This window comes from Acromyrmex echinatior, chromosome 7, assembly GCF_024713525.1.
Source record: "Acromyrmex echinatior isolate Ae372 chromosome 7, ASM2471352v2, whole genome shotgun sequence".
Lineage (NCBI taxonomy): Eukaryota > Metazoa > Arthropoda > Insecta > Hymenoptera > Formicidae > Acromyrmex > Acromyrmex echinatior.
Genome location: NC_141858.1, coordinates 14,935,135 through 14,956,335, shown reverse-complemented (window position 1 = coordinate 14,956,335; position 21,201 = coordinate 14,935,135). Strand labels below are relative to the sequence as shown.

Below are 21,201 nucleotides of genomic sequence, written 5' to 3'. Positions count from 1 at the left end.
TACTAATTATCTGGATTGAAATTATCTTAATCAAAATAAATGTTTTCGAAATTGATAACATTAATAATGAAGATCGTTTTCTTTTTTTTTTAATCCGCGAATTTTCCGCTTTTTTTTACGTAATGTGCTATTTCTTTTTATAGATTATTATAGTACGCGTAGACAATTGTACGATGAAGATTCGGTTTCGCCTCGGACGAAACAGCCAATGTAAGTAGATAAAGTTTTATTCTGTTTCTTTTAATTAGACAATATGCAATGGTTACTTTAATATTACGTATGTATAGGCCGGATCCTCGATTCATTACATTTCAAAAGGAAGGATCCGTAGGCGTACGATTAAGCGGTGGCAATGAAACCGGGGTCTTCGTAACTGCAGTTCAAGCGGGAAGTCCTGCATCTCTTCAGGGTCTTCAGCCAGGAGATAAAATTCTAAAGGTCAGTTAACAATTCGTGATAAGTACTTATTACCATTTATTTACATTTAGACAAACTAAATCCATGTTCAAGACTTCAAAGATTCAAACGTGACGAAAAGTAAAGTTAATGAATCTAACAATATCATTTATCTTAAATGATTCTTTTATTGGAATAATTTTAATTTTAAATTTTATTAGAGTTTAAAGTGTTGAAAGTATACATTTAAATAATTCTGCTCAAGATTCTCTTACAATTATAGATTTTACAAAAATCTTTTAAAAGAGATTTAAAAAAAATTTCCAATTAGAGATTCTAATTGGATCTATGTATCGAAAATTTATAAAGAAATGTAAAATTTTTGCGACAGATAAATGATATGGATATGAAGGAAGTCACGAGGGAAGAAGCCGTACTATTTCTTCTTAGCTTGCAAGAACAAATCGATCTTATCGTGCAACATCGACGTCAGGAATATGACCAAATTGTTGCATCCGGCAGAGGCGACTCTTTTCACATAAAGTAAGTGACATTTATGATATAAATTAATAATCTTAAAAAATATTTGTTTAGAATAACCAAACATACAAAATTTAGTCAATTCGACGGAAAGATAATTTAAAGTTGATCCTTTAACTCGCAACTCCTTGTATCTTATACTTTGTTTTATTCTGTGATCTACTTTGACATCGTTATTTTATTATTAATTTTAATTTCTAACTCATGATTTAAGAATTCTGCCAAATATTAAAGACATTTGTTTTGATGACTTTTTTACTTCTTAGACTTACGATGTTTTCGCGGTTTGACAATGTTTCGAATTTATTTATTTTGATAATTCTATTAGTTTGATAATTGTACAGCGAAAATTTTTGTTAACTACCAATTCTATATATTTGAGGGTCGAAATATCTGTACTTTTATTGTACTAATATACTTGATACATACGATTACTTTGTGTCGGCTCGTATAAATTTATTTTTTAATTTGCGATTTACTTCTTCGGAGCTTTATTTCTTTTTTTATATGTCATTCTAAATTTAGTTCAATGAAAAATGATTGACTTACAAGATATCTCTGTGAAATGCGCAGAACTCATTTCCATTATGAGCAACCGCAGAAAGGTGAGATGAGCTTTCGCAGTGGCGACGTCTTTCATGTGGTGGACACTCTTCACAACGGCGTCGTAGGATCCTGGCAAGTTTTCCGAATTGGACGAAACAATCAAGAGGTACAAAAGGGCATCATACCTAATAAGGCTCGGGCTGAGGAACTTGCAACCGCACAGTTCAACGCTACGAAGAAAGAGATGAGTGCCAACGAGAGCAGAGGTAGCTTCTTCAGGAGAAGAAGAAACAGTCACAGACGCTCGAAATCTTTAGGAAGGGTACGAATGCAACAAACTCTTTTTATCTATCTTTATATATTATATGTATAATATAAAATTATAATCTAATATAGATTTTTTTTATATTGTATATGTATTTCATTTAAATGTTATTTTATTTTTTTATATTATATGTTATAAGTGTTAAAAAGGATTAAATAACGTTTTTTTAGGTTTTCACGGGTATTATCTTTAAAGATACCAAAAGATTTGTGGTTATCGTTTGTATATTGTGAACCTTGCCCTTCACTTCATCAAGGCGATACAGTATCAGTGCGCTCCTCGCCTTGATGAAGTGAATGGCAAGGTTCACAATACGTTAGCATTAGCAATGGATAAAAACAAGGCCATAATCAGCAAACTTTTTATCTTTTAAGGATTAAATAACTTTGTATCTACATTAATATCTGATTAGATTAATTTTCATGTTTCTTCTACATTTTTTAGGACCATTGGGATGACGTAGTGTTCTCTGATAGCGTAAGCAAATTTCCGGCTTACGAACGTGTGATCTTAAGACATCCTGGATTTGTCAGGCCTGTCGTTCTCTTTGGACCTGTAGCCGATCTTGCTAGGGAAAAGCTTTTAAAAGATTTCCCTGATAAGTTCACTTCGCCACGTAAGTAAATATATACTTTGTAAATATATATTTACTGTTTACTGAATAAACTATGTTATACTTTCGAAATAGATATTGCTGAATATTGAATATTTTGAATATTTTGATGAATATTAGAAATGGAAAGTCAAATGGAAGATGGTACGGGAAAGAACACCAAAACATCCGGCATCATTCGCCTGAGCGCTATCAGGGAAGTGATGGACAGGGGCAAACATGCGTTGCTTGACATTACTCCGAATGCCGTGGATCGTTTAAATTACGCTCAATTTTATCCGATCGTCATTTTCCTAAAGGCCGAAACGAAGCAAGTCATCAAAGAGATGAGAGCTGGCATACCAAAGTAAGAATGATAGCGAGATAAGATCTCTACTTTTCCCTTCCAAAATTCTATATACGACGTATGTACGATTACAGATCAGCCCACAAAAGCAGTAAAAAACTTTTGGAGCAGTGTCAAAAGCTTGACAAGATCTGGGGACACGTATTCAGCGCGGTGATCACGCTCAATGCACCGGAAGCTTGGTACCGGAAGCTGAGAGAGCTCATCGATCGCCAACAGCAAAGTTCGCTGTGGATGAGTCAAACCAAGGTAAAGCAATTTAGTTAACGTACAAGTTGTATTGCAGAATATGCGTGTTGTTTGCCCTGTTTTACTTTAATTAAGTATAAAAATGTTAGTAAGAATGAAATTACTGAAAATATAACTATGTTGGGATGGTTTTTTTTATTCCCTTTTTCTCTTTCCATTCTCTATTTTCACTTTTCTCATGAATATCACGGATTTTTCATTGCTCGACGTAATATATGCTATATTGTTCGACGATCTTAGGCATAATTTGGGTCTGTTCATTGTAGCCGATATATAGCCGATACACGGTGTGGGACCTATCGCATCTGCCTGTATACGCTCACACCTTATCTCCCATCCTCCCACCTCCTCCACTTCCCAACGATAACGTGTATTACGACGAGAACAAGAACCATGACATGCTTCTGTCACCTCATCAATCAATATCATCTTTCATGGGAAAATTCCCACCACTTCCGCAATCGCCTCCAAATTCGGGCGTCATCCGTGAGCAATTTTTCGGCTATATATAAATCCTGCTTGCTTTAACTCTTTAACTGCAAAATTTAAAACAATATTTTATAATAATATTTTAGCGTTTAACGTGCTCCTTGTTGAGCTAAATCAGTTATTGCAGTATTTCATACAGAAACGCGACATATGTATATCAGTTAAAGAAACAATTGATTTGACTGTTTAAACATATTAAAAATAATAATTAAGTTAACATTCAAGTATATTTGTTTAAACAGTTAAAGAGTTAATTTAGCATGTTTTAAGTATGCATTTCTTCACTTTGCATGGCTGTATCTATCTTAATAATCTATTTTCTCTTTCCAAATTTGTCAATTCAGAAAAAGATGTTGAAACTCTCAACTCTAGCCGTTTGACAATATAAAGTATTTTCTCAGTTTTATTGCAATAAAAATAAAAAAGAGGAAAATATAGTAATATAATTTAAAGATGAGGCTAAAGTTATTTTGCTAAATAGCAAAATTGTTAACTCTTATGAATTGAACTAATTAGCAAAATAACTAAAAATGTTTATTATAAAATCGCCAAAATTTTCTCTTTTTTTTTATCATAGCTAATATTTACAAATATTTTACTTTTTTGCGCAAGCTTGCTGAAGAAAATAGTTTTTTATATGTCTGTGTTTTATATGTCTGTGAATGCGTGCTTATCATGCTATCATACTTCTACTTTATTTCCTTCGCAAATCGTTTAATTTGTAGTATGCTTAGAAAGAACAATTAGAGATATATTATTGTTCTAAGAAAGCATATTATAAATTTAATTTTTATACAAAGTATCCATAAAAACAACTCATTCATGGCTGTCAACTGGCTGTTCGTTGATATTCGAATAACATATATCCATTGTGTCGTTGGATATTAATTCACACACCATATGTACCGTTTGCCTAACGTGATGTCCTTTGTGATCTGCGCTCGTAGCCGGAAGAAGCTCTCTCGGATGACTTCCTATTCCCGATGACTTCTCGCCTCTCCTACGCTTCCTCTCCGGAGAGCGATTTGGAGCTGAGCCCAGCACCCGTTATCCCTGGTACTTTGGGTCCACCATCGCGGTTAAAAAGTAGTTCCGATCCGAGTATTGCTACTCAAGACGATACTACTGCACCGCCACCGTATTCGACGAATTATCAGGTATAATATTTTTAGATATATCTAAAAATAGTTACTTATCTATTAGATTTGATTTACATTTTGTAAATAAAAAAAAATTATTTCTTATTTAGAGCATATTGAATGCGTTCGATAAAATTTATTATGAGTATACTAGGAATTTGATAAAATTATTCAATATACAGTATAATAATTGATACAAGCACTCGTGTACGGGAAGAATAAACTATTATACATTAAAATAATGTTATTTTACAATTTTTTATTTAGTTTGCTCTTCTTGCGCTATTTTTTTCCTCTAAATTCTTTTCTAGGTAGAAATGTACATATAATATCTCTAATAGATTTCTTCACTTCTAGCAATCGTTCGAACAGCAGAAGAGAAGATCCCAAGGAGTAGGCGATAGTAAATACGGCTTCTCCTTATCCGGTCAAAGGAGCAATCAGTCTGGCTCGCCGGAATATCTGGGCAGCTCCTTCGAGCCTAGATCTCCTCATCATAGTCCACCGGACCTTCCACCACGAGTTGATCGAAATGCAAAGCCGATTAATCAAACGCCACGGGGAACGATAGGGCGATCCGCTCAGGAACGTCTAGGAGTGAATAAAACTGACTCAATTCTAGATATGGGGAATTACATCAATGCGACTCCTCACAAAGCAAATGCTACATCATCTTTGGAACGGGCTCAACCGAAAGCGGTAAGCGATATTTCTTCTTTCTTGACGTGCATATCATAACTCCAAATAAATCACGCTATTCAACTGTAAGATACATTTATGCTCTCTTACATAGGGAAGTTACGACAGTATGTCTTCCTATGATTCGTACAACAATACTAATGGGAACGCGAACTATGGGATAGCGAATTTAAACACGTCGACAGGTCGTTTGGGCCCAAATGTACCTGATGATCTCAAAAGCAGCAACACACCAGCGAGAGCGCACGATCCGTATAGATTCACTAGATCTACAGTTCAGCCCATTTCCACGCAGGACGCTCAAACGCGAACTGATTATGCCAAATATAGGTGTATATTTAACACACGCAATAAATTAAAATATATACATTTATTTTATATATACATCTTTCTTGAATATTTATTGATGTTTAATTTAGAATTTAGAAAGAACTTTTTATACTTATACCTTTTTCTTTATAAGATAAGAATATTTTAAAGAATTTTTTTAATATCTTGAAATCGTCTTTTTTACATAGAATAATATTATAATTAATATTATTTTTTTTTATTTTTTTATGAAATTTTTTATATCTGTAATGTCTAAGTGTAAGTTTGTAAATTCTAATACGAGATAATTTCTTGTGTTTACAGCCGATCCACCGATTACAAATCGATACCAATTTCACAAAACAAACCGCCGGGCACTTATAAACCGATTCCACCTCCAAAGCCGAAGAATTACAGGCCACCTCAAGCGTCGCTTGCACAAACGGAGAACAACGGAAACGATGGGAGTAATTCATATCAACACTCGAAGAGTTATTCTATTGCTACGTCACATGTACATAATGGGGTAATTATTATTTTAAATATTATAAAGATGATTACTCTTTCTTTTCATATTATTCTTATTATTGTTATGAATGTCTGCTGCGATTCGCAATTCAATGAAAACTAAAATGCGATCGATAAATACTTATTATATCACGGGATCGTTGCAATTTTATGTAAATTTTTCTATTTAGGTAGAAAGCAACAGTAACGTGCAACGCAACAGCGGTCAGTATTACTACAACATCCCGCCACCCGGTCGTCACAACGACGGAAATATTGTGAATTCACATCACAATTTAAGTCATCTTACGTCGCCGACACACAGCCACAGCCTCAGTCACACACATTCTCACTCAAGTCCACCGGTAACTACCACACATTCCCACAGCAACAGTACCGGCCAGATCAGTCTCGGTTTGCCTCATAACCGGAACAGTACGAATCACAATGGATATATGCACGGTAATAACCACGCTCCCGCAGGTCCGCTCTATCCCACCGCTAATCCTGGGCACAATAGGGAACCCAGCGGTCTGGATCTGGCTGGTAGCCGAGAGCAAAGAGGAAGCGCTTTCGAACTCTACCGAAAGCCGGTCCATCATTACAATATGAGGTGAGTGTAGGCGTGAATAGAGAAGAATTTACTCGGAAGAGAAAACTGAAGAATGCAGCGATAATCTCGCTCATATTTTAAGAACGTGAAATGATCGATCTTGTCCTTTGCACGGGCATTAATATTTTTAAAAGCGCAAAATCTTGGAATATGAAGGAATTAAAAAAAGATTCTCCTATTAATTAGAAATAATATACGATGTTAATTATGCGATACAAACCGGTTTTTTTTACTTTTGCAATCTTTCTTTAGTATTTTTCAATCCCGTCGAATGTAGTTCAGTAGGAATGTTGTTATATGTTACAGTTAACGTGTATCCTGATGCAAGACTAATTATATTAGAATAAATTAACGAATTTATTGGAGTGTGCAGAGGAATGAATCGTGCAATGTTGTAAACATAGATAAAAGAAGAAACGAAGTTGTGCGTTAGCTAATACGTAATATTACGAAGAATATGTGCCTTTTAAAAAAATTAAATTTTGATTATAAAAATATCATGACACCAACGAAACGAACGTTTTTTTTTTTTTTACTTAACAAAGTACTTAAATACGTTATACACGAAGAACAGATTTAGAACGAAATAGAGAATTTTTTTTATTATAATAAGAAAGATAATGTGCTAAAGATTATCTTTTTCAATATGTAAGTAGAAATCTTACCATATATTTATGTACCATGAAAGTGAGTTTAAAGCTTATCTTTAATGGTGATACATAAAATACGCGCGTACGTTTAATAAGAATAATGTAGAATAAAGGCAGATGAGTAAGTGCAATGTAACGTAACAATACTCAGTCCATTATACTCCAGGTAAAATCTGTATAGTTATATTAGTTATATTTTCACACATTTTTGCTGAAAATATTAATAACGCCAGATGGATAAAAAAGAGAAAGCAATTTTATAAACTTATTGCGAAAAATGTCAACATAAATATTAACGAATGTTTAACAGTTTACAATATTTACCGCTTATTCTTTAAGCAAATTATAGAAAGAACGCTTTTAATTTGTATGGCAATTATATCTACATTATTGATATATTATTGACGTATGTGATAACGATTAATAAATGAAACTCTCTATTGTTATTGAACAAACGTATAGAGCGTGCCTGACTCTAAATTTTTTGAGGAAATATTTTTATCGATGAGATAAATAAATATAATAAATAAGTATAATGCAAGAAATCAATAATAATACATGACAATATACGTTGTTTTATTATATTGTGTATAACAAAAACATATTGTATATTATTAAATGTTACTATCGCTAGTATAATCATGAATATAATTATGAAAATACAATTAATATAAGTGAAATAAATGTAGGAAATTAAAATTTTTATTATGTATGACCTATAAATGACTAGAAATGATAAGAAAAGGAATTTTTGTAACATATAAGAATTTCATATCCTAAAATTAATTAGAAAAGCATATTTTTCTCATCCAAATATTTGGAGATAATAGTTCTTCAAGAAAAGTTTTTAAAGAAAATATTTTTTCTTTTTTTTTAATCGGGCACGCCCATGATTATTTATTATAAACTGTATTATGTGTCATTAGTAATAAACCAAATGGTCTTTTTAGAAACTAGGTTGAGGTATTATAAAGAGCTTATAATAGCGTTAGATTACAAACAATCTGTGTCATCGTATATCAATACTCTTGCATCACAAATTAAAGCGTAAACAAATTATATTGTTGTTAACGAGGTACGAGAGTAACGTTGAAAAAGAGTAGCATAAATATAATTATAAGTTTGATTATATTGACGTGATTATTATTCATACTATTAAATTTAAATATATGCGATTCATCTCGCGCTACCGTAGCGAGGCTGTAGGATTTATTATATAAAGAAGACTAATGTGGTGTTTGCATGACAGTTTATAAAAAAATAAGAAATTCGAACAAAAATATTTTGAACCCGACACAAATCTCGTTTTTTTTTTTATTAATGAATGGAGGTGTACGATTGAACATGTATGATAATTCCTACATGATTAATGAATGTTTGAAGCTTAATAATTTATTTTAATTTATACCTTTTCCTCTCACTGTGCATATCTTCCTCAATTTCGAACACACGGATTTTCGCTATTACTTTTTAACCGTTCCCGAACAGATTTTTCTTGAACATGTGAAATAAAAAAAACAAATTTTTTTCTTATGAAATATGATTTAAAAAATCTAATATATTTCATATATTCATCTTAATACATTTGCGATTAATAATCGATTCTTTTTAATCACGCGATAGCTCAAAGAAATTGCCACAATTCGGGACTAGAGAACAGTGTCGAAAAATAAAAAAAAATAAAGGGATAAGAAAAAATAATAAAAAGAACCACAATGCAATTATTTTAAAGATTCTGTAATATTTCCGTTTACATATAGTCATAAAGATTGCTAATTCTTTACATAAGATAAAAATAAGAAAACTAGATAATGATAAGCTTTAACAAAATATTCTATTATGCCAAAATATTCTATTATGCCTAATGAAAAACATTTAAAAAAATATCACGTTGAATCTGCTTAATGTCTTTAATGTACATGTATAATTGACTATAATTGGCTAGTTTGGTAGATATTTATAACAATTAAGATCCCGATACACTCAGTTTAACAACGAGCATGATTCGTGGGCAGGATCTCGCATATAATTTATAGACCATATATTTTATAGAATCTATAAAATATGAGGAAGAGATGAAGAAATGCTATTATTATATGGAAAGACGCATACACGATCTAAATATTGAATAACACGTAATTGGTACAGTTGTGAAATATTTGCAATCATACGTTTTCCTAATGATTTGATATTTCAATATATTTATCGACGATATATTTTACGTTGTAAGAATACAATCAGACGAATGTTAGATTCGATTCACTGTACAATATTTGATTAAAAATTTTAATGCACTTTGCGGATATGGACGTAAAACATAGATAAATTTCCATTCAATCATATACGAATCTATTATAATTTGCGACTTGCAAGAATTACGGCAATTTCAATTAATACTTTTTTACTTTTCTTTGTATATAAGCGATCGCGAGATCCCCGTTTAACAACATTCTTATTGTAGAGCAATATTGAAGAGCAAAAATTTCAAGCAAAAATACAACTACGATCTACAATGATTATTGTCAAGTTTTCCCAGAGTATTTGAACGGCACGAATCGGCGATATGGCGATTTCACTTCAATCCCAGCAGCCACTCAGCTACACCGAGATAATAGACGGTTTGTGCAATTCCGAATAACGGCGCTATGACTATCATTCGGCAAGCGCCGCCTTTGAAGAATGCCCTCGGTCCCTCGTTCTTAAATGTCTTCCTACAAGTCGAAAACAATGATTATAAAACTAGATTTTTATTTATAATTAAAATTAAAATTAAAGATAAAATTTCATGAAAATCCATGAAAATCCCTGATTTTCAAAAATAAAAAGGGATCCCCTGAAAATTTTTGATTTTCCAGGTTTCTCCAGATAATAAATATCCTGTAATGAATAAGGAGAATGTTTAATTTTGAGGAACTCACAGTATACAGTCTAACACTCCATTGTACGTTGGATCACCAGGTGCTTTTTTGATAACTTGCAGTCTAGTTTTGATTACGTCGAATGGATTTACCATTAATGCGGCCGTCGATCCGGCGGCGCATCCGGCAAGGAATGAACACCAGAATACAGCTATAATTAGCAGCGACATTATTACTGTTTAATATATTTTCGCTTAGGATCGATCGTGTGATAACATAATTATATCGCTACTTACATGAACCGTCTTCTCGCTTTGGCCCAAGATTATTCAGTCTAGCGAACAGCGGAAAATAAATAACAGAGAATGTTACGTCTCTGAGTGCCGTGGCGCCAGTTCCTTGGTACAACCCCAGTATACCTCGTTTCTTAAGTAGATCTACCGTTAATGACCAAGCGGATACCTTTGGCACAACTTTACCCGCTGTAACAGTAATACGATATGCAATTTATTGTTAGAAGCATGGACAAGTATAATAATTCTAAAATGGATTTATTTTCACGTTTTAAAGAGCGAATCGTGTGAGTCGAACGAATTATATTTATTAATTACATTTTTAATTTTAATTGAAGATATATAGTCATCCATGGTAATTAATCGACATCATAAAAGATACAATAAATAAAATTGCGCGACTGTTGCTCAAAATTGCAAGTTTATTAACAATGCAATAATTGTAAGAAACTTAGATATATGTGAATAGTCTCGCGCATGATAGTCGTGAATAATCTTGCTGGATTCGAGCCGTGGAAGGAGGATCTTAAGAAGTTATTGACTACTTTCGTCACCTTCTTTAGCTGCTATGGCGACTCTGCCAGCGTCTTGCATTTGTATTTTAAGCAGTTCCATCGGAGTGGTAACAATTATTTGGCATGCTCCTGCCAAGCCACCAGCGAGCATTTCACGTTCTATTGGCAATTGTTGTCTGGACAACAGATTAAGAGAGTCCTGGGATCACGGAGTATTGTAAAAAGTTTTAATACATATAAATAAGACTGGCACACGACTTCAAAAAATCAAGAAAAAAAAGTGTTTTAAATTTCAGAAAATTGTTTGGCTGGTGGTAAAAAATAAGTTTGATTGAGATCAATTTTCCCAATTAAAAACAAGTTCGGGCATTAATCTAAAACCGATCAAAACTGATATCTCAAAAGCGATTTTCGAACGATCATCTCGGTCGTTCATTATTATTCAAGCATAATTATCAGTATAGCGATTCAATCGTGTATTATTAGATAAATATTTAAATTGATTAAAAAAAAAGTTAACTACTAAACTTCTCAAAGTTTGTAAGGTAATGTGTAAAATGTTCTGTTCATCATGATGTACCAGTTCGGATAAGGGAGATCATTCAACGCTAGTGGCATGATAAGCAATATATTAAATATCTTAACGGACCGCAGAGCATCAAAATACATTGGCAAAAAACGTAAACGAAGCAAATTGTTAACTTCATAATTCGCAATTTATGTGTAATTCCAATAGAGCGTGATGTAACACGTATACTAATAAAAGCTATAAATAGTCGAAATTATTCAATATATTAGAAAATAACTTTAAATGAAAAAAGCAAATAAGATAAGCTACAATTTATAATTGTAAAATAGAAAATTAACAATTACACTGCATTATACATAGTGCTAGCTGACATTTAATAAATTTTCAGCAATTCTCTATCTCTCTCTTTCTCAATCAGACTATTATTAACTAATTGTAATTTTGTATAGTTTCTGATATGTTATTATCTTGGATTATTTAAAAAAAAAACCATTTCGTAAGGAAGAAAAGGGAAAAGCAAAAATTACCCTGCTCTCGTCGATTGCTTGCGACTTGGTTAGCTAGTTATGGTTGCTTGCACCGTTTGCCAGGTCATTTAACTTGGAAATTATTTGAAACAGGTATCTTCAGTTGTCTAGAATTACAGAATAATATATTTCAATGTGTTTTATAATAATATAAAATTCTGGCATAATAGTGCGAGCTCAACTTCATTCCCTCTTTTTCGTTGTACAGAAATGTACAGAATGAGCTATGCTTGTCTTAAGATTTAATAATACTTTATTATTTTTAATAATAAAATTACCTATTTAGAATCAGAATTATAGAATTACAGTATCTACGAAAATAATAAATAATAACTTAAAATAATCAATTTTTATTAAGGAAATTAATTTTGAGAATATATATATATATTATAAAAAGTACACAATAACTCCGTAAATTTAATCAGCAAAAAGTGAGACATTTCATAAACTCAAAATTAATATTTAAAAAAATACAAGAAAAATGCAATGCCATTTGCATATTCTTGAATATCAAATAAGTCTTATTTCGAATATCGCTGGATTATTTTCAAATATCATTGGATTCACAACAATGTAAAACTTTTTTTTTTAGTTACTGATAATTTTTGGTATATCAAACAGATATACGTATACTTTGTGTGTAATTTACTTGGAAGACAGTGTTAAATGCAAGCAGTTATCGAAACAAATAAATAACAGTAATTAGCAATAAGGATAGATATACTATAAGGTTTTCTAAACAAAATGCTATGATGCTCTGCTGATCAAATGATACAGCACTACATTACTAATTTTTGGAGCTTTCCAATTATGATTTTTTTTTTAAAGAAATATATTGCTGCATATTGTTATATTTTTCTAATTAAACAAAATCATTTAATTAAATTTTGTATTAACTAATACTTCTACGATGATGATAATATTTTTTGATATTAGAGATAATATTTAAAATTTATTGAAATAATAAAAACTTGATTGACAGAATAAATGCAAATTGGATATGTTAAAGAGAAACGTATTACTTATTACTATAACTAACATATTACTTATTATATAATTTTCTTCACAAAGAAACTGAAAGAAAAAGATGTAACATTTTCAAATTTTTATTCTAATAATTTTCATACCTGTATATTGATTGAGCCAAGTTGTCTACATAGTAGACAACTTGGCTCGATCAATACTCTTTGGCTTCTCGCTTTGCTGTTGACGTAATTTAAACTTACTGTGGCTTCATATAGCTACACTAATTCATATCTTCCATTAATCAGAATAAAAATTTGCAGAATAAAAAACTCGAAATATTTAATTAATTTAACGTGATGTTGATTATAAGTTTTGTAACACTTTGTAAACGCTTGTGTTATCTCAGTTCATAATACAATGATTTAATAAACATTTCCTTTTATTATAAATTATAAAATAAACTCAGAAATTGTGTCGATGTTATATAGCTAATTGGAAAGCCCACGCGTTCTACAAAAATTTTACATTATTAATTCAACAGAAATTTTATTTCTTGAAACATATTTCATGCTGAAACCTACTTGCCATAAACTTTGAATAAACTCCTTTAAATACTAAATATTTAATACAATGAGAAGATAATTGCTATGGAGAATTAGGGCTTTGAATGGAAATGAAAAGATGACACACACACAAGAAAAGGAAGAAGTCTGAAAAATAAGTTTAAAAGACTAAAAGTATTATATACATTAAGTATTATATACATACTCGTAGGATGCTAAAGATTTGAATTTAAGATTGAAATCTATAAAATTTAGAGGAATAAATTGTTAATGAATGCTAGATCACTATAATATCTTTAATGATTATCTTTAAAAATATTTTAGCATTGTGCCTACATTATGCGACTAAATAATTCTCATGCCACCTCTCACAGATTAACTTCCGCTTTGACAATGTTATGCACAGAGAGGAGCACATACCACAAGCTCATATCATTGACAATATGAAAAATACAATATATTAAACAATATATTATTTGCAACATACCCAGGTCCAAGCGAAAGATAATGCCTAAATGTATCATTGGCAGTAAGTTTGATTGCTTTCTCAGGCGTGATTAACAATATATTTACAGCGGATCCTTTATACATTCCAAAGTAACCTTCTGCTTTGTAAGTTTTTTTGAAACAGTCAAACCTAAAAATAATTTAATATATTGGATTATGATAATCTCTTTTTTTGTACTTCTTGCATTCCATACATTTATTTCACATTAAATGAAAAAAAAACAAGAAAGCGTAAATGAAATTAAAAAGTTTATTACATAAAATAATATAACAATCCTCTTTAAATTTGCATATAATTTGTGATTATCAATAGGTTAAAAATAATACATAATTTATATACATAATATTTCAAAGTTTTTTAAATAATTAGGATATTTTATTTTTAATTATATAATAATTATATAATATGCACTGTACGACGATTATGTTTAATAGTTATCAATTTTTTAAATAAAATACTTGCATTGACTTATACATTTGTTCGCCATTCGGGCCAATAACTTGATTTTGCAATCTTGTTTTCACCAAATCAAGCGGAAAAACCACGGATACTCCAATAATTCCGGCAATGCCTCCGTTTATAATTTTTGGTATAAGTCTGGAAGATAAATGCAAACTTATATTACATAAATGATTGTTTATATATCTGATTTTTTTATATATCTCTGCGAAGAAAAATACATTCGTTATTTTACACTTTTTAATAACTTCATTTATGATATTTAAAATAAAACTGTAACACTTCTAAATCATTATTCTAATTTGAGATTTTATCCAAGAGTGACATACTTGAACTGCTCTGCGGGTTTCGGAATTGAACTGTCCTGTGCCATAGTTGATTTAAATTATGGTCCCGCACCTGTTGAAATTGATGTAATTAATAAAAAACAATATGAGTGACTGATGTCAAATTGTTAATAAGAAAAAAGAAGTTATAATTTTTTTGTCTTATAATTATTTTCCTGACGAAAATTGTCTTAAAATTCTTCATATAATTTTTCAGAATTTCTATATAAATTCAGAATTTTTTAGAATTTCTATATAATTTTATAATTTGTTAAAAAAAATTTCAGATTTTGTTATAGTATATTTAAATTGGAACATTTTTCAAAAATGTTGAGAAAATCTACATCTTTCTTTACAAATTCTAAAACACAGAATTCTATTCTACAATTGAACAAGTTTCTACTAAAGAAACAATTTATTATAAAATTTCAAAAAGTTTAAAGTATTTTTCAGAAATTTTCATAAATGTGAAATATGAAAAAATTTTGTAAATATATGTATTATGAGAGATTGTAAGAATTCATGAGGAAAACAGCATTAGTGATTAATGTCAAATTGTTGATAAGAAAGAAAATAATGTTGTAATCTTTTCTACTAGATAATAGCAATTATGTGAGTTCCACAAATATGAAGTGCGCAAAGCTGCTTCAATTCGTAGTGGAAAAGCTTTGAAATGAGAAGGTATATTTGTCTATAAAATTGAGAGTAATGTAGTTAAGTGTGACATTATGAGGATACGTTAAACAGTAGTTAACATATTGTGCCAAAACTTGAAGGCCACTTCACTTTCATATCGTTTACTCACATTGTGAGAAGAATAGTCGACTGTGCTTGATCAATTTCTTACTCTTACTTCTTATTCCATGTATTGTAGACAACGCATTACATAAAGCATTTTTTTTTTACGCATCAGTCGGAAAAATTGCACTTTCTGGATAAAGATTAACGCGTTATATTTGTACATACTGTTATCATCAATTTTCAATGATAAGATGTATTGTAATCAATAGATTACACGAGTAGAAAACTTCGAAAGATTTTATGAAATAACAAAATCTGAAATTATCTTCCTCTCACATAATATTATCCTTTTTTCGTATAATGAAAACTGAACATTCTTCTCTCTTGGCATCTGACGAGAGCCAGGTGTTCGTCTATATTCGCGTTTATACTTCTCTGCGTAACTTCTATTTTCGTTTCTTCTTTATTTTCGATAGTGAAAGACCCGCAGTACAATAATCGTCATTGACATATATTTTTGCTGAATAATGTTCTAATTGCCCGACAGTGACTCACGACTTTTCCGGAATTTGTTTCCATTGTTTAAATTATGTATTTTGATACATCGTATCGCCTTGAAAACCTATTCTCTCCCAAGGCTGTGGATGTTAATTCAATTGATTTGATCGCGTGCAAGACCATACTCGTTTCATTACACAAAACGGGCATTGACATCCCACAATAGCGTAATCAGTGCGATGTCAGTCGAAGAGAAATTGTTATCGAAGACGTACACGTGCACACACACACACACACACACACACGCAGCGGGAACAAATTACCAATCTGTTGATTGTACCACGCAAATTGATTTCGCTTCTATCTACTTCTCCCGATCTCTTACATAACATTGTACAGCTGTAGGACGAGTCGCTATCACCCTAGCGAGTTGTAATTCATCCTGAGTGGCCGAGTCCCATCCCACGATCGGGAAAAGGGAATTTAACTTGGAGGCAATTCTTCTCTACATCTTCTTGCGGAGGAGCAGGTTTCTACGAAGGGATGTGTGACAACTATTTAAAGAGCAAGGCGTAGGATACAAAACTGATGTGTCTAAGCGCAATTAAGGGCGAGAATTATTGTTGACATTCGAATAATGTATCTAATTCTTGCATTTATAATTGAGCATTTGTATGAAACACTTCTTATTCTATTTGCGCCAAGAGTACATGTTGTCATTTTAAATAAGACAAATACATCTTTTTTTGTTTCACATGAATCACGTTACACGATTTTAGATTGAAATTATAATTTTATGATTAGTTTAAGTAATTGATCATCATTTAAAAAAAAACTCACTGATTTCACACCGGTTTGACGCACACGACGTTCCAAATTAGCAAGTAAATACGTATCTTATACCAATAGTCCGATTCTGTAACTCTTAACAACAGTTCGGAATCGTTACGTTGATGTTGCGCAGATATTATATAAGGTAAAAAAGCTACGTAACATTTCGAAATGTCATTGATCCTTTGTTATCATCACGGGTCAAAATGAGCTGTCCGAATTTTGGGCTGTATAACTTTACGGTGTCGTTCGTAATTGAGCCTTATGTGATATTAATCAGAAGTTTGAAATCTCTTTTGTTGAGTGAGACAATTAGACTAAAAACGTGTCAATACACGTGTGACAACTATTTAAAGAGAAAACAATACCTTCTTTACATGTTGAAAAAAATTTCTTTCGGAAACGCGCATTATAGTATTTTACTGTGTGTACCCGAATTTATATTATTTGATTTAAATTATATCAATTTTCTTTCATTTATCATTGAGGATGGTTTAATATAAGCTAAACTGATGATATATTATTGTGAAATCGTAAAATATTAAGTTGTATATGACTTCAAAGTCTGGCATAGACAGGATAAAGTTATTTAAATAATACATTATTGTAACGCAAGTACAACTGGTGTGACTCATTATTTTATAACACACTTTTATCTTTAATGATTTTATTTATGAAGAAACGTGAATAAAGAAATCTTGGAATTTCGAAATTATTACACAATATATTAGTTGCGCACCTAATGTATTATCTTATCATTCCAGCTCTTGATGCAATATAAGATAAGAGCAAAAAATATTGAGTAACTATCAATTTAATTCGTAGGACGATAACTGAAGTATGAAAAAAATGATAATCATTAGTAATTTTGAAGATAAAATCGATATAACATGATACGGCATTAAAATTTAAGAATAAGTCTTCTTGGAAATTTCTTAAGGGCAATCTCACTCACACACGCACGTACACGCACACACATACACACACAAACACAATATTATCTTTTGAAATAATTATGATTATATTTTTTACAATAATACAATAGTTACATTGTTAAGTATAGAATTGTAATCATTTAATTACTAATTATATAATTTTAATTATATTCAGTAATCGACAATGAATTGAAAAGGATTCATATTTTCAGAAATACACATTCACGAATGTTGAAATGAATCCTTTTTTTAATCTACTACAATCCTTTTTTTAATATTACATATTTATTCATTTATATGAATTGGATAAAGAATATTTCTATGCTTTTCGATCTAAAAATAACATCAGCTTTTCTGTGCCTCGTGAATACTTCGCAATACAAAATTTTGAATAGGAAATACAATTTTTCAAACCAGATTGAAAAATGGTTGGATCAATTGAATACAAAAATGAATCCAAAAACAGTTTTTGTTATTTAAAATATGTAATAAATAATGCAATATGTATTAAATAATGCATTCGGATGGATAAAATTTCAATGCATTTTAATTCACTCTCGTTTACCGGATATCTAATATATTTTAATTATTTAATTAGATATTTACATAGATACATTAAATAATAATGACCGTATAACTATAATTAAGTAAATAATACAAATTCACTTGCTAAAAACTGAGTAAAGTGAAAGATTAATATTAATTTACAATAAATTTGCATATATAGTGATACGTCAAATGAATGTCGATCATTTATAGTTTCAATTCGATTTGTACTTCCGTCCCGGATGTATCACAAGTAAAGTATTACTTGTCAAGTTACATTTGCAAATTAACGGATTTGAAAAATCGGATTTTTGCGCGTTGAAACGAACTATAGAGGAATTTTTATTTATGTTAAAAATTCATGAAATATCCTAAAGTCCAATTTCTTCACTTTTTATAAATTTCGGAGCAGGTTACTCTAAAGTGTTACTTTTCAAATTTTTACGAGATTTTCGTGTGAATAGATTTTTATAAGTGTCCATTAAATTTTAAGTATACATAAATAAATAGATATCTATATATATTATTATGCATATACTATAAATGACTTAATTTAAACTTGGCATAATTTTTATCACATTTTATAAGTTGTGATCTCAGCATGTATTCAGAACACATAATAATATATTTACATTATAATACATAATACATAAATATATAATCGCTATATAAGAAATTTATAAAATTGAAGAATATATTACAGTAAAAAAAGACAAGTAATGCCAATGACCGATCTTTTTATTCTAAAAAAATTCACGAGCGACTAAAGATCAATGCGATCGATCAGGTCACCGCGTGCGCGCAAAGTCTTTGCAGGTTATGTTAAAAGCCAAGTCACAATGATCAGCTGATCGAGTTACTGTGCCATCGATATTCGTCATTATGCGGATGCGTTAACGAGAAATGAAACAAAATCTCACGAAAAAAGATTGAAAATGATCGACGTGTCCCAGTGTTAACACGTCTGCTAGCACACTATATAATTTTTTATTATTATTTTTCAACCTCCAAAGCGCGTTTCTGAAAAATAAATACTACGAACAAATGCTACGCGGTCGATCCTTCTGGAGGAAATAAAACGCCGTTCCCTGCCTCACCAAGCTCGGCGTCTTTCCTCGCGAAAGAAAAGAATTAACGCTTCCTAATCACGAAATCAGCAGCCAGCGAAGTCGCGACTCGGCGGTGAACAAAATTGGCGGGTCCTTACCGGTCAGACGAATTTGACGTGCACGCAATGGTCCGTTCCACGACTAACGTTCCTATTGACACTGTTATGCCCTGATTCTCCGCTCCTGATTCTCGACGAGCCGAGAGATACGAGCCGAAACGGCTCAATTAGCCGTGAGCCACTGGAAGAATCGTTTCTTTCGCGTCGACCGATTTTGATCCCGCAAACAGCATCAGCAACATCAGCGCGATCCGTTAGTGACACTTTCGACAGATGCTTCGAACATCAAGGCGATCTTTCTCTAAACATTTCGCGAAGCGATTATGCGCGCGCACACGAATGACGGATCCCGCAGGGCACACCGTGGGAGTCACGGAAATCCCTCTTTCAGTCTCCAGATATTCCACGTCATCTTCCCTAGATTAGGTCTATTTGCATTGCTTGAAGTCCCCAAAGATTTTTGCGCTTAAAATAAAATAAATATATATTTAGGCGTGGAAGAAAAAGAAAACAGAAATATGAGTGCAAAAAGTACAAATAATGCGACAGGCATTTATATCAATCGATGAGCCGACGATCATCGATGAAGTATCATTGAAGACAGCCAGCGGCAGCTTTACAAATCTTGGAGAATGTCAAGTTGACTCAATAGATAATTGCAGAGTAAAGAAAGATGTTATCGACTGTCGATGTAACTTTCAGGCACATTTTACAGTACTTCTCGTAAATAAAAAATCATATAAGATAGGATAAAAGTTAGTATAAGAAAATGAACAGTATTGTAAGAAATTTCTAAAAAAAATGATGGTAGGATGTCTTGAAAATGAATCTCTTAAAATTGGATTCCGAGATAAAAGCATAAGGTTTTTTTTATTAACAGTATAACAAAGCAGTATAATATAATGCTTAATACTTACTGCAAATTTGCTGTATTATTTCTCTAATAAAAAAAGTATGAGATGTTAACTGCTATCATGTTGCACAATGTTTGACAAATGATAATTTCAGAGACATAAATTGCTGGCAAGTTACTAGCTAAAGTTCTCACATCATAAAGATATTAATTTTCTAATAAATATTAATTTAGTTGCAACAATTCTGAATACATGCCATTTTGTGTTGCTGTGATTTGCGAACAATATGACAGCAATAACACAGACACATTGTTATCTGGATATATGTTTGCTTTCCTTGATGTTAGTTTCTTTTTAAATTCTTATTTATGTGATATTAGCTTCTTATCTTATTTTATAGGGTTCTTATCCTTTAAATTACATTTAATTACGTCTCCATCGTTTCTCAACATATCATGTTCCTCTCTGCAGTAATTTGTTTTAATATTTTATTCATATAAATTTTAATGAATATTTTAATGTTAATGAAGATTGTATGTCGAAACGTACAGTTACCATCTATGTTAATAGAGATTATCTGAAATTAATAAATTAATTTACATTCTAAATTTGTGCTTATTGACTTTATTTTTACATATTTAAATTTAGACATTTATTCTTATA

At 31.2% G+C, this 21,201-nt stretch overlaps 2 protein-coding genes across 7 annotated transcripts in view; one reads left to right on the top strand and one right to left on the bottom strand.

Annotated features, from left to right (window-relative positions):
- pyd (zonula occludens-like protein polychaetoid) overlaps positions 1–8,812 on the top strand; it is a 198,821-nt gene extending 190,009 nt beyond the window's left edge. For 5 of the 6 annotated variants that reach the window (XM_011069507.2, XM_087407892.1, XM_087407893.1 and 2 more), the window contains 12 exons: positions 144–210; positions 288–438; positions 788–939; positions 1,510–1,804; positions 2,252–2,423; positions 2,541–2,766; positions 2,841–3,015; positions 4,452–4,661; positions 5,001–5,342; positions 5,437–5,672; positions 5,976–6,177; positions 6,350–8,812. In XM_011069507.2, coding sequence (XP_011067809.1) covers positions 144–210; positions 288–438; positions 788–939; positions 1,510–1,804; positions 2,252–2,423; positions 2,541–2,766; positions 2,841–3,015; positions 4,452–4,661; positions 5,001–5,342; positions 5,437–5,672; positions 5,976–6,177; positions 6,350–6,775 — 2,654 coding nt within the window. In that variant the 3' untranslated portion in view covers positions 6,776–8,812. The remainder of the gene's footprint in view (positions 1–143; positions 211–287; positions 439–787; positions 940–1,509; positions 1,805–2,251; positions 2,424–2,540; positions 2,767–2,840; positions 3,016–4,451; positions 4,662–5,000; positions 5,343–5,436; positions 5,673–5,975; positions 6,178–6,349) is intronic. The other variant, XM_011069505.2, reaches the window with a different exon arrangement.
- Positions 8,813–9,142: 330 nt separating this feature from the next.
- LOC105154157 (mitochondrial glutamate carrier 1) lies at positions 9,143–20,048 on the bottom strand. The gene is made up of 8 exons (XM_011069490.2): positions 19,724–20,048; positions 14,969–15,038; positions 14,643–14,777; positions 14,160–14,309; positions 11,127–11,263; positions 10,576–10,761; positions 10,340–10,490; positions 9,143–10,132 (listed from the first exon to the last, which is right to left on the bottom strand). Exons 2-8 carry the CDS (start codon positions 15,010–15,012, stop codon positions 9,994–9,996), a joined length of 942 nt encoding a protein of 313 aa, XP_011067792.1. The 5' UTR covers positions 15,013–15,038; positions 19,724–20,048; the 3' UTR covers positions 9,143–9,993.
- Positions 20,049–21,201: the final 1,153 nt, after the last annotated feature.